Source organism: Haplochromis burtoni, unplaced genomic scaffold (assembly GCF_018398535.1).
Source record: "Haplochromis burtoni strain Fernald_Lab_line unplaced genomic scaffold, NCSU_Asbu1 Contig_39, whole genome shotgun sequence".
Taxonomy (NCBI): domain Eukaryota; kingdom Metazoa; phylum Chordata; class Actinopteri; order Cichliformes; family Cichlidae; genus Haplochromis; species Haplochromis burtoni.
The window spans coordinates 724,025-737,429 of NW_024582400.1; the positions used below are offsets into that span (position 1 = coordinate 724,025).

A 13,405-nucleotide genomic window follows, 5' to 3' on the forward strand; every position below is an offset into this window, starting at 1 on the left:
CTGGATACACTGTGCTTTTTCAGCATTCAAAGACTGATGGCACCGTGTCAGAGCACTGGCTATGAATTTCAGACTGATCAGGCCTTAACTTTTCATCTTTTCTTATTACCCACAGCTACATCCACTTCTCTCAGGCCTAGGCTGCTCACTAGGGCTGGGTATCATCACTGATTTCCATAATTCATTCGATTCTGGTTCTCAAAGTCCTGATTCGATTCAATTTAGCCTCAGACAGTCAGAAATATTATAATTCTGATCATTTATCAGTACTGATACACATGAGACTTCATCAGAATTGTGAACATCACAGCAGATGCCTTTGTGTGAAAGTAACAGAATAAAACACAGAAAAACATGAAGATTTTCCTGGTCTGGCTTTTTATAGCCAAGCCTAATTTCTGCTGTTCAATACAGCAGAAATTAGGCTTTCTTATCAGAGGTCATTTAAGTGAAAAAAGAAAAAGACAGCGCTGTAAACAACAGTAGACTGGTGGGTAATAAGCGAATGAATAATGCAGAAAACAGAGAACACAGAGCGGACCCGACGCATCAGAATCGCTAAGCTCCGACAGCGTGTCCGTGTTCGGGCCGTCGGGTGAGAAAGCCGAGAAAGAAAGCTGATTCTGATGTGTCGGGTCCGCTCTGTGTTTACGTCTTTGTGTGGAATCAGTTAATGAATTGATATCGCTTTATTCAAGCTACTCACCTCTCTCTTCCACCTGCACTTTCAACTGGACCACGGCCAATCAGAGAGGTCCCGCCCCTGACTATCTCTGATTGGTTTAGTCCACGATAGGGGCATAATGTGTGTCTGTTGTTGACCACACGGAGAGTTGCAGAGATTTCTTTTTTTTTTGTTACCCGAACAGTTGTGCGACCAAATATTTTTTTTAAGTCGCACCACTGAAAAATTTGTTCGCATTTGCGACCAAATTGGTCGCACTCTAGAGCCCTGATAAGCTTCATAAAACAATGACATAGCATCTAGATCCACACTTCCACCCAAAGCAATGATTCAGGGAATTATTTAAGGTCTTTTTTTTTTTTGCCTTGTCTTTCCATTTTCCTACCACTGTATTTAATATATTCTATGCTGCTGTGTACGTACCTTGCTCGTCTCGGGACTCTCTGGATCAAACTGAACTTGTTTAACTGCCAGTTCCCGTCCAGTATCGGCGTCGTAACACAGGAAGACCCGCCCGAAAGCTCCCTGACCTAGAAGCTTCCCCAGCCGCCAGTTGGTTGGCGCTCGCGGGGCTGTGCACAAAGACACATCAGGTTTGCTAAAAACGCAGAAAAACAAACATCTGGAGGACATGTCGTGTTGCGAGGACTCACAGCGGCTGGGTGGACTGACGTCCATGACGGAGAGCGTCGGAGCCACGGCTGGATTGGGGTTTGGCTCAATGTCACTCCCCCTCCGCGGCCTCCTGGCGGGGCCGGGGACCTCCTCCAGGTCAGGCGTGAAGACGCTGCTGCCACTGCTGGTGCTGGGCGACTGCTCGGTTGAGCTGAAGCTGATTGGAGAGCGGAAACCGTGAACTTGCGTCCGCCGAGCCCGAGGGAAAGTCTTCCTTCCTGTTCAGAGGATGAAGGAGAGCGATCATTTTTAAATCCCTGTTTAAAGTCAATTTGCTTTCAGCATCAGTAGGAATAAATAAATGAATTACCCACCATCACTGTAATCCTGAAGGCCAAAAGGAATGCCGTACCGGCGAGGATACGTCCCTCCTTTCCCTGACTTCTCAAACACCGGAATATCGTACTCTGCAGAGGAAGGAGGATACAAAAGATGAAATTTACAGGCCATGGCCTCAAAACAGCTTTCAAAGATGGCAACCTCGACATGAGAATGTTTTGGGCCTTTTAACTGTAATCTGTAAATTGTGAGTGCTCGCTTTCCTTGAAAAATCCCATTTTTACCATTTCTTCCTGCCCTCAACGTGACAAGCAAAGCATGTTGTAGGTGAATGATCATAAGTCTAGTTCTACTTGGCCCAGCAATACGATTTAATACCTGATATATAGTTTAAAGTCTTAACTTTCAACACAAGTAGAAACAGAGATTCAGCAAGACTGCGTCTTGCAGTTACATCATCTTAAAATCAGTCGTGTGATTTGGACATGCTAGTACATCAACTATAGAGGGTTAAAGTTTTGTCTCTTAGTCTGGTTTAAGTTTTAGCCTGTTAAACTCTTCACTGCCTGGTAGATCAGATTGTTGTTGTTTTTATTTTTTAAACCCTTAAACAGTCTAACACCCGTGAACTAGGGCTGGGCTATATCATACCGTTCACGGTAATACCGGTGTAATTTTGGGCAACGATAGGAAAATGAAATATCGTGATAGAATATGGGTAAAACGCGCATGCGCAGTGCCTATGTTTACATACGCACATGGCGGCGACGCAGAATGAGAAGTGCGAAAGTGGATCGTTAAATGAAAATGATGAACCAGAATTGGTTTGTAAAAATGCTGCAACTTCACTGGTGTGGAACTGGTTTAGCTTTCGTCCGTCAGATACACAACAAAGCACTATTTTAGGTAGCGCATGCTAGCGGGCCGTCGCTATTACCGTGTTGTTTGGAAAATACGGCACACTTAAAATCAATCCTTTGATTTTTCTGAAAATCGACAGTGCCCCTTATAATCCCGTGTGCCTTATGTATGAACTCTGGTTGTGTTTACCGACCTCGAAACGATTTTATGTCGTACACGGCGCTCGAAAATCTTTCAAATGTTTCAGTACGACTTTGCTAAGCTACAAAGCCGCACCGCTTGATGGATTGTCGGAGAATTACGGCTATCGCAGGCAGGCGCCTCACGGAGTGATACGTACTGTGCTTCAACATAATATTACCGTGTTGTGTGTGTGTATAACCTCTTTTTAAGTTTTGTGGATATTATACATGGTTATGCTGAGGATATGTCGGCCAATTTACACTGGAAATGCCTTTTGGTTAAACTGTCAGCAAGGAATTTGCACCGTTACATTTTTATATAACTTTAATGCACATAAAAAAACAGCTGCTTGTTTAAGTGACAATACATTGACGGGGTTTTTTGCACTAATAAAGTTGTGGAGTTGTAAAGTATTTTGTCTAGTGTCAATTATATCGTCAGTTATATCGTTATCGCAAATTTTCAAATGTATATCGTGATAAATATTTTTGGTCATATTGCCCTGCTCTACCGTGAACTAAGATCTGCTCTCACCTGGAAAGTCCTGGTGGTTGTCTGGGTAGCTCTGAGCCCTGGGCATCCTGGACTTTGGGTAATCACTGCACAACACAAAGACAACAGCAACAAATCAGAGGGATTTTCTCCACGGCAGTTTTTTGTGGTTTCCTGTTTTATTCTGTGACGCAGACCTGTCCAGTGGGCTGTCTAGGGAGGGACAACTTCCAGAAGCCGAGTTCTCCGGACTGCTCATGGACAATGGATCCAACATCTGAAGTAAAACAAGAGAAATGAGAGAGAGACAAACTCATATCCTCTCAAAACCAATCAAATTGTATCTCACTAGCTAACAGGTGAATTTAATTTGACATAAAATGATGCTAAGAGCAACTTCAGAAAACTCAATAATAAATACATCACATTTAAGCTTTTTACAACCCCCAAAACAGAAAAATAAATCCTTCCCTCATCTCTCCAGACCTGCAGTAGTCACAAGTTATGCCACTTACACTGAATCACGTGACACTTTAACGAAGGCTGTTTGTGACGTAACAAAAACTGCACATGCCTGCGAAGGAGCCTGCTGACCTCCACTATTCACGCCTGTACGACCTCACCTACAAGTGTGCAAAACACGTCTATGTACCCAGACACTCAATGTGCTATGAAAAGAACCCAGATACGCATCCACCATCTTCCCTGCTGTGTGCGCCCAGGTCCATTTGGGAGTATATCAGGGACTTAACCTGTCCTCCACAGTGGCAGGTACACCACAGAACTCAGTAGTCACAGCAGGAAGAAGAGGAAGAAAAGATCAACTTTAATAAAATACTCAAAGGCCAGAAGGTTCTGCTTTAATGGCTACTGTAAAGTCCAGCATGGCAACTTTAAAAAGAACTCTTTAAATATCGGCTTTATGATAAAGAAGCTGGTGAAAATTAATTTTACATTTAAAATGTCCTAGAGTTTACACTTAAATACTAGATTTGCGCTCCGCTTTGTTACATCAGAGCAGCTCCTTTTCAAGTAGCAAACACTAAAGTGGACTCTCCTGAGCATCAGTACCTGGTCCATGCTCTCAGGGATGAACTCCCCCTCGCTGTTGATGCTGGTGAAGGAGCCGTTCCTCGCCACCTGCTGCAGAGCGTCGGGAATGTATCCTGGAGGAGGAGAGCTGCGGTCCGTTGAGTGGGAACCTGACAGGACGGCGGTTATAGAGAGTGAGAAAATTGTCCTGTGTGCGCCACAGTCACAGCTAAACCATGTGATGCTTATTTTCGCACAAAAGAGTCTGAGTTTCATGCATTCATGTATTTTTCTTAACACTGGAACCACCGAGACAGTCAATTTAAAATTTCCACACACACACGCGCGCGCTCCTGACCCTTACCCACTACCAGGCTGTGGTGGGCACTAGTGCCCGTCCCTGCAAGCTTTGAGTCTGCATCACTGTTTAGCAAACATTTACCTATCAACGCCAGCATGCTCTTCTTGTCTGTGACCCGGAACCCCGTGTTGTCCAGTTCCTCGTGGGACGGCAGAAGGTCCATGTTGGATGACGAGTTCTGCAGACACAGAACAAACTAAACATTAAAAAGAAACTCTGGACAAGTTTAACATCTCCTTTGTTTTCCAGCTAACCCTTCTATGTTAACACTGCTATAACATAAAGATTAAAAATACCAACGTTGGTATAAAAAAAACAAAAAACAAAACACCCCAATCAGCCTTTTACAGCTGAGAGGTAAAAACTGTCGAGGGGTTACAGAACAGAAAAAGCAGCAGGTGTGTCAGCCGCCACACAACGTACATACTGTGCACAAGTATCAGAAACTACCATTAAAGTCATTGCAGCATGGCCCACCTCAGAGGAGACCTGCAGCACAAGGAGAATCTTCAGACTCTTCATGTGAACACTGCGATCCAGCAGCTCTACAGCTTTGTCCAGGTCGTCCTGAGTGGTCAATGGAATCACCAACTGCAAGAGGGGGGGAAGAGAAAAAAAAAAAAGAAATACAGTGACTTGAATAACCTTTTAAAAATTGGGTGATTCTTTTTGATCATTTGTGGAAGTGCACACAACAACAAAAACATAATCCACACACAGGTGCTTCATTGATCCAATCAGCTGTTCACAGCACTTCCTACACTTCAGTGTCTGTCATGCTGTACATTCACGGGGTTTCATGGATTCCACTAGATGCAACAGGAAGTGACATCATTTTCTCAGGAACACAGCTCCACTGGTGGTATTAGAAAATGATGTTTCACTTTGTGCCTTTCTGTATAAGTTCCTGAGACACATAAAACTGTGACTGCACCATTTCAAACACTTCATGATTTTCAATTCAATTGTGGTTCATCATTTATCTATTATGTATAGGAAGAAAAAGCTAAAGTATGCAAACCTGTAGAGCTAAGCTCTGGTGGGCCTGTTCTATGGTAGATAAAACAGAGTTACAGGTTGCTGTCATGCACAGCTCTGCAGCTAACACTGCGTACACAGTGTCATGTTAGTTTGCAGAGTGTGTCCAACCTTGTGGAGCAGCTGCAGCAGGTTAACATCCACACGCCTGTGCAGGATGTGGTCACACGCTCACACCTTCACTCAGTTACTTCTGTTTTTTTTCCTAATGCAGCTTTCGTACAATCGTTCATTTTCTACATCAAAGGCTGGCAGGATGGCACTGGTAGCACAACTGTGGTCTGCTTTCTTGAAACAGGCCGCAGACCACGGTCCCACTCGCCCCTGCCAACAGTCATCTTAGAGCCAACTGGTAGCTGGTGGTGTACATTACTAAAATATTCATTTAACCTACTAGTACTTCTGTTGCAGACCAGCGAGGCAGCAACTAAACATCTAGCTGATGAATCACAATGATGCAGATCCACCACCAGACCCAGAGGTGGATTTTTGCGCCAAAATGACCAAAAAAAGCAGCAGAAAAAAGTTGTGTCAGTCTGCAAAGAGCGAGACACACTGCTGCTGAAACACACTGGGTGTTCTTAAAAACTGCACAGAGGGAAGAACAACATCAGAGGGGCACCGAGGGCAGTTGAAAGGACAGGTTTAGGATGACAGGAGGGGGATCATAGCACAGCTACAGATTCTCCACATGAAAGGGATCTAGTCTGTGTGGTTTGTGAAACTGACCGAATCTGAGGTGACGTGCTTTACATCGAAACAGGAGACGCTGCAGAGATTTTGTCTCTTGGCTCAGAACACCTCAGCCCCCCCACCCCCACCCATGCATCCATGACTGTGTGTGAATGTTAGATAGGAAGCACTTCAGCATAGGGCTGCTCAATTAATCGAATTTTAATCACGATTATGATCTGGGCTTTCAACGATCATTAAAAATGACTGAGCCCATTATTAGCCCCTCCCTCGTGCTTTACTCTCGCGCTGCTCCGTGTGGCAAATCGAACGCACCTCTCTGCATTTCGAACGTGTGTCACAACAATTAAGAGCAGCGGTCTCCAACCTTTTTTGCGCCACGGACCGGTTTATGCCCGACAATATTTTCAACTCTCGCGGCCCGGTACCAAACGACTCACGGACCGGTACCGGTCCGAGGCCTGGGGGTTGGGGACCACTGATTAAGAGGACCCGAGGGAAGCTCGGAAAGCTAAGCAGAAGTTATTTGGAGAGGAGAGTGACTGCCGTTGGTTGAAAAGAGGGGTAAAAAAAACTTCAGTGGTGTGGAAACATTATGGGTTGGCGGAGTCAGACGTGGATCAAGTAGACATAGTGTGTAAACTTTGCTACAGTGTCGTAGCTGCACCACAGAGCAACACTGCAAAGTTCACTAAACATAGATGTTTACATTTCTTTTTTATATTGCAAACATTTGCACTGTTATCAGTATTTGCACACTATTTTATATTATTTTTTGACAATCTTTAAAGTCATTATTCAATACATTGTTATTGTTAAATAAATATCGTCAAATAATCGAGATCTCAATTTCAGTGAAAATAATCGTGATTAGCATTTTTGCCATAATCGAGCAGCCCTACTTCAGCATAGAAAAAAGTCCCTGTATGAGTGTGTGTGAATGGATGACTGAGGCATGTTGTAAAGTGCTTTCTACTCAGGTAGAGTAGAAAGGTGCTATATAAGAACCAGTCCATTTACTACAGGAAGCAGAGGAAAATTACATTTCAAGTTTCGTACCTCGTTGTTTGTGTAGTGGAGGTCCATCGTCTGACCAAAAGCCACTTTAGCTTTGGACCTCAGATCCTCCAGCTTGATAGGTCGAGGGAACTGCAGAATCCTGCAAAGAAGAAGACAGGTGAGAGGTCAGAGACGGGCACTGCTGCTGGTCTGCACTGACAGCACTGGAGGGAGAAACACAGCAGTGGAAACCTCACCTCTTCTCCCCTTTGAACTCAAACTTCACTCTCACATCGTTCTGTTGGAGACAGAGCACAGAGTTAAAGACAGCCAGAGCAAAGATGAGCCAGACTGAGCCTTCGTGCTTTCACTTGGGTTACCTGGTTCTTGGGCGACGAGGCTTTGGGTTTGCACAGGTCTGACAGGAACGCGGCAGGACGGCTGGAGCGGTGCAGTTCGGCCAAGTCCTGCATGATGGAGTTCAGCGCCTCCTGCTCATCTGTGAGACAGCATGACTTCTGCTTATTCAACAGGTTTTATCATTGAAAAACTCAACTTGCTAAAGACTCCTCTAACAACCTGTCTTGCGGTATGAACATATGAACACAAAAAATGAAGTTGCCTTGCTGCATTTATCTCTTCAGATAAGCTGCACAACACAAGGGACTTATTGTCAGGCAAAGATGTCAAAGAGCCATTGTTCGGGGAGGAAAAAAAATTCCTCAAATTATAGGTCTGTCAAAAGATGAAGCTGACTCGCTGCCAAGCAGTAACACCATCTCACAGCATGTACGTACCCATCTTAATGGCACGGCGATTGACCCAGGAGGCCAGGAAAGAGGATTCTCCCATCAAAGGGATTCCTTTCTCCTGAAACACAAAAACATCATCATAAATCCTTACATGCAATTAAAAGAGATCATTAAACATAATGTGCGAATAAAAACAATCTGTTAAACTGAAATTGTCTCATATATACACATTTACATTTAATTTGTGATGTATACTGTACATTTTTCTTCTATTGTTTTTGTGCAGTATTATTGTTATAACATTGTGCTGCATCTATTCATTTTTGTTCTGGCCATTCTGCTGTTGTAATAATGCAAATTTGTAGTAACTCGTCTTTATTTATTTTTTTATGTCAAAACGAGCATCTTGAGGCTTTATACATATTTTAAGAGTGTGATGTCTACATGATAGTTCTATTGTTGTATTTCCCGAAGCACCAATCCAGCATTTGGATCAGATATAAGTCATCTATGCTGTTCTATGTCTACTATGTTACGTATTAGCAGCAGTTGCTCCAACATAGCCTGGAGGACACCAGCAGCAATGAGGGTCAGGGGTTTGGGCCTGAGCACTGCTACACCAGCAGCTTTTCTCTGTACGTTTGCAGACATTTTTGACTTAACTGTGAGCTTCCCCGTCAGCTTCTCACTCTCGGTATGTGTATGGTGTAAAACTTGTTAGGAAGCATTTATTGCATTTTTATGGTAACATAATGTGGCGTCATCAATATTTCTTCACTTCACACCCCACACGACGTGCATGTGTGAGTCAGGAGCACTCACAGAGAGCTGAAAGGCGAATAGTGCCAATAAACTAGGTGAGGAATTCAGACACATTAGATTCATTTTACTTGTGCTGGACAATCATCTGTCTTTTTCACTAATAAACTTCAATAAGTTTATATTCTTGGATGTATTCATCACGTTTCTTAAAATAAGTAAAATAATTTTTGAGTCAAGCATGATGTTTTGATCATCATCCAAAAAAAAAAAAAAAAGAAGATTCACAGTATCTTCCTTCCAGTGAGGAGCACATACGATTAAATTAACACTGAAACCCAAACCCGGTACTTGGTATCAATATACAGTGCTGTGCAAAAGTCTTGAGTCACCCCTTGTTTCTTTACATTTTGCTTCCAAGAAGCCACACCGTCATTTTTAAAAGTGGCCTTGAGTAAAGAACCGATTTGTTAATAGGAGCCTGTCACAAAACATTTGTTTTTGTATTTCAGCCGGTGGTGTCGGAGATTAAGATCAATGAATAATGAACTCAGAAAAGTACCATGTAATCCACCATGCAATACCATCTGGAAGACATCTAATTACCAACGCCTTATTTTTTTCAGCATGACAATAATCCCAAACACACTGCCAATGCAATTAAAAACAATTATTCTTTTTGTGCTGATTATTCTGCAGACTACAGACTTAAACCATAAGAATATCGAGCTCAACTGTGAGGTTGCTGAAGTAAAACTCCCACAAGTATTCTGAATATCAGCCATAATGTAAACACCTTAAGCAGGCTTACTAAATACTATTTACATATAACCCTGGTTTAACAAAAACCCGTTTTACTTATGACACTGCTTACAAGAACTACTCTACCCACAATCCTGAACCGAAACAGCAATGCCTCCAATTGGTGGAGGTCGCTGTTGCTGTTGAAATTCTGTAAATGTAGGAACATCAGCACAAAACTTCTGAAAACAAGAGAGCAATGATTGCAGCGAGGCAACACTACAACAATGCAAAGGATTACATTGAAGGAGGCTGGAAGTCATTCACTGTGAAATCTAGGATTTGCAGTGCATTATGGGGATGAGCAGTTCCTGTACACAGCCTCGTACCTTTGCCTTCTTTTTTTTTTTTTTTTAATCCAAATCAAATCTTTTTAATAGCCATGATTCACCTCGTAGCTGGTTGGTTTGGTCTGAGGATTAAAACTCTTTATATAAGGATTTTTTGAAACATCAATGGAGAGAATGAACAAGGAACTCACTTCTGGAATGGGAGCCCTTAAATTGCTGCATTCCCTAGCAAAGATAAATAGTATATTTGTGATTTTATAACATAAAAAACAGAAAACAGCTGCAACAAAATCTTTAATACAAGTGTAGTGGAGTAAATGCTGACCCTACTTTAAGAGCCCTTTTCTTCACATTTAAACTACCCACACTGATGGATATTTTATTGCCATTTTAATGTGACAATGTTTGTTAATGTGGGTCTATTCAGATGAGTCAGTTTCCAGACCATACCTTTCTACTGATCACTGATTATGTTTAACTGGGCTCCGGATGCCCACACTATAGGAGGTCAAGCATTCAGCTTTTTAATTTGTCACTAAGCTGTATATTATACTATTGCATTGTCATGTATAGTGAAATATGCAATGACTGTAGCTATGAGTGTCCAATAAAGGGGCTTTAAAGGTTGCAGCACAAGCTTGTGTGTGGAATCAAAGTAGTTTATTGCTCAGCTATCAATTAATACTATTGAACATAACCTCCAGAATGTAATCTGTACAAACATATTTAGCTTTCATGTTATTGTTGTTGCAAAAGAGTGGAAATTTAAGTCAAGATGGCCTCTGCTGACGAGGAGTTGATTGGAAATTGGTGATGATAGTCTGTGATCATCACTGATTGATGAGAGAGCTGCAGCATTGGTGCTAGCCTTAGCTTAGCGTTTTTTCTTCTCTCTTTTATCCTTACATACATCATCCTCCTCATGAACATCATCTTCTGTACCGACTCTTGCTCAGTGCTCACAACAAAGTTGATATCAACAGCAAAATTATGGCCTTCTTTGGTAGATAATTAGCTCGCTTTAGATTCTCCTGCTAGCGTTAGCCGAGTAGCAACATAGCAACTGTTGCTAGCACATTTTTAGCAATTACAGCCGTTTTTATGAATAATTATAAGACACTTTTGACACTTACGCCCAAAATACTATTTGTTATCTAAACAGAGAGCCGATATGTGAAGCTAAGCTAGACGTGTGCAACTAGCTGTCAGGCCAGGGAAGTTGTCAAGCTGAGCTAATGCTAACAGCCAGCCGCACAGCTAAACAGCGTTCACCTGCGCTGCACGACTATAAGAAAAACAAACAGCCCTTAAAGGAATAAATAAACCCTTCAAATGGATCCAATACTTCTTTAGTACCATACCTGGGCGCTAATTAGATGTGTAGTCACTTCCTCATCCACAGGGCCGGTGACAGGAGCCCCGGGCCCCGCGGAGAGCCGCTGGAGGAAGCAGAAGTTTGGCAGTCCGCTCCCAACTTCACTCGAGTGCTGCCGGACCACGACGACGACGAGGCCTGACGGCTGTCAAAGGGACCAGCTGAAGCTTTTCGACCACAAGACGACAAAACGGCGGCTCGTCCAACTAAGTAGCTCCTTGTCTGTGCAGTGGTTAAAAGGCTAACTTCATCAGAGGCGCTCTTTTAGCTGTACTTTACACCCTGGTTAACGGTAGCTCCGCTCGCTGCTGACCCCACGACGCCATCAAGCTATCACGTATTAGAAATAATTAAACCGGAAGTAGACACAGAAAATAAAAGAAGATAATTCAAGTAACTATTATGTGTTTTATTTTGATAACGAGTGCCAGGATATTATATTTCATTTACGGAAACTTGAAAGGTGTTGACCCCAACCTTGTCGGAAGAGTCCAATAAAAACACGACCTGTCACGTCAGAGAAACTTATGAGTTTCCTGTCAAAGAATAAATACATTTGATTGGTGTTTAATCACTTTATTGTAGTTTTTTTTATAGGTTTTTATTATAATTTAATATAATTGTTCTACATATTTAGAGATTTAAGAGTGTCTTTTGATTAAATTAATTATTATTAATTATGCAAGCACAAAATTATAGCTACACTCTCTCAGGGGGTGCATAAAATTAAAATATGCACATATATGTATATACATACACACAGTCATGCCTACAAATGCATAAAAAATATATCAACATATGTAGTTTTGAGGGAAGTAAATAATGAGACTCGACATAAAAATTTTGCACATTAGAATTGAACTTGAATGAATTGAGTTATTTACAGCTGGTATATATCTATATACACTTTGTAAGGTAATGGTGGTATTTACTGCTATTATTACAATTAACACCTGAGGCTGACGTGTTGATGAAACTGGACTAAACTGAAAAAGAGTCAATTTAAAGTGATTTCCTTAATATTTTAATTCTGTTTAAGTTAGTTTTGCAAATGCATAATATGATTTGTATTATTTTTTGTTTCTTTCCTATACAGCCCCATGTTGTTTAATTTTTTGAAATACAATTTAACAAAATGTTTAATGTATTATAAAAGTATTTTGTTATATATCCACATCACCAGCATTTAAAAGGCCAATAACTTGATGTCACTATTGGACTGATCAATATGTATTATATTGATCTGTATTTTTAATTAAAAATGTGTATTTTTAATTTTAATTAAAGGCCAAACTCTTTAATCAACTTGTCTGGGCGCTTAAAAATAATGTGACATATATGGGGACAGTTTAGACCAAGCACAAATGGAAATTCTGATATCACTCAGGTGAGACAAAACTGATTTTAAAAACTCAAGCTCCAAATAAGCCAGTGTTTATCTAGTTTATATTCTTATTAGCCAGACAAAATTAATTTGTTAATTTAAAAAAAAAGTCACTATGTCACAATTTAGAATGAAATGAATCAGTGGTTGGGTCAACATTATTATATATTTTATAGCTTTAAAATGATCCTGAAATAACACACAGCGAGTCATTGTGTGTGTGTGTGTGTGTGTGTGTGTGTGTGTGTGTGTGTGTGTGACATCCTGACATTACCAAAATGTAAAAAACAAAAACAGCTGTATGTTTTCTGCAATGTGCCTACAACTAGTATGATATGGAAAAGACCCTTTACAATACATTTCTCCATCTAACAGTTTCTAAATTATATTGTAGTGTCAGTTTTGTTCATGTTGTCTAAGTTTATTATTGCATTTAGACCCAGTGTTATCTAGATTGTGGTTTATGGTTTTGGTCTTTGGATTGTTACACCCAAAGTCAAATACAGAGACTGCAAGCATTCATTCAATAAAAATATAAACATTGTTCTTTAAAAAACATAAAACATCTGTACGCTGTGCAGATGTTTTATTATTTCACCATGTTATTAGTCCGTTTAAAAAAAAAAGGTTTTCTGTGCTATAACAGTACACTGGAAAGGGGTCCATAAAATACACTACCAATAAAGGAATGTTCCATTTAAATGTTTTACAAATATTTTTCCATACTTTTTAAATAAATATTGGGT

General features: G+C 41.1%; 1 protein-coding gene across 1 annotated transcript in view; it reads right to left on the reverse strand.

Moving 5' to 3' along the window:
- The window catches only part of map3k2 (mitogen-activated protein kinase kinase kinase 2), a 21,171-nt gene extending 9,547 nt beyond the window's left edge, over nucleotides 1–11,624 (reverse strand). Inside the window, exons 1-13 of the mRNA XM_005919901.2 lie at nucleotides 11,262–11,624; nucleotides 8,096–8,168; nucleotides 7,679–7,797; nucleotides 7,556–7,596; nucleotides 7,359–7,458; nucleotides 5,046–5,159; nucleotides 4,650–4,746; nucleotides 4,247–4,377; nucleotides 3,373–3,452; nucleotides 3,218–3,282; nucleotides 1,675–1,767; nucleotides 1,339–1,578; nucleotides 1,109–1,257 (exon numbers count right to left, since the gene is read on the reverse strand). Coding sequence (XP_005919963.1) covers nucleotides 1,109–1,257; nucleotides 1,339–1,578; nucleotides 1,675–1,767; nucleotides 3,218–3,282; nucleotides 3,373–3,452; nucleotides 4,247–4,377; nucleotides 4,650–4,746; nucleotides 5,046–5,159; nucleotides 7,359–7,458; nucleotides 7,556–7,596; nucleotides 7,679–7,797; nucleotides 8,096–8,150 — 1,284 coding nt within the window. The 5' untranslated portion in view covers nucleotides 8,151–8,168; nucleotides 11,262–11,624. The remainder of the gene's footprint in view (nucleotides 1–1,108; nucleotides 1,258–1,338; nucleotides 1,579–1,674; nucleotides 1,768–3,217; nucleotides 3,283–3,372; nucleotides 3,453–4,246; nucleotides 4,378–4,649; nucleotides 4,747–5,045; nucleotides 5,160–7,358; nucleotides 7,459–7,555; nucleotides 7,597–7,678; nucleotides 7,798–8,095; nucleotides 8,169–11,261) is intronic.
- Nucleotides 11,625–13,405: the final 1,781 nt, after the last annotated feature.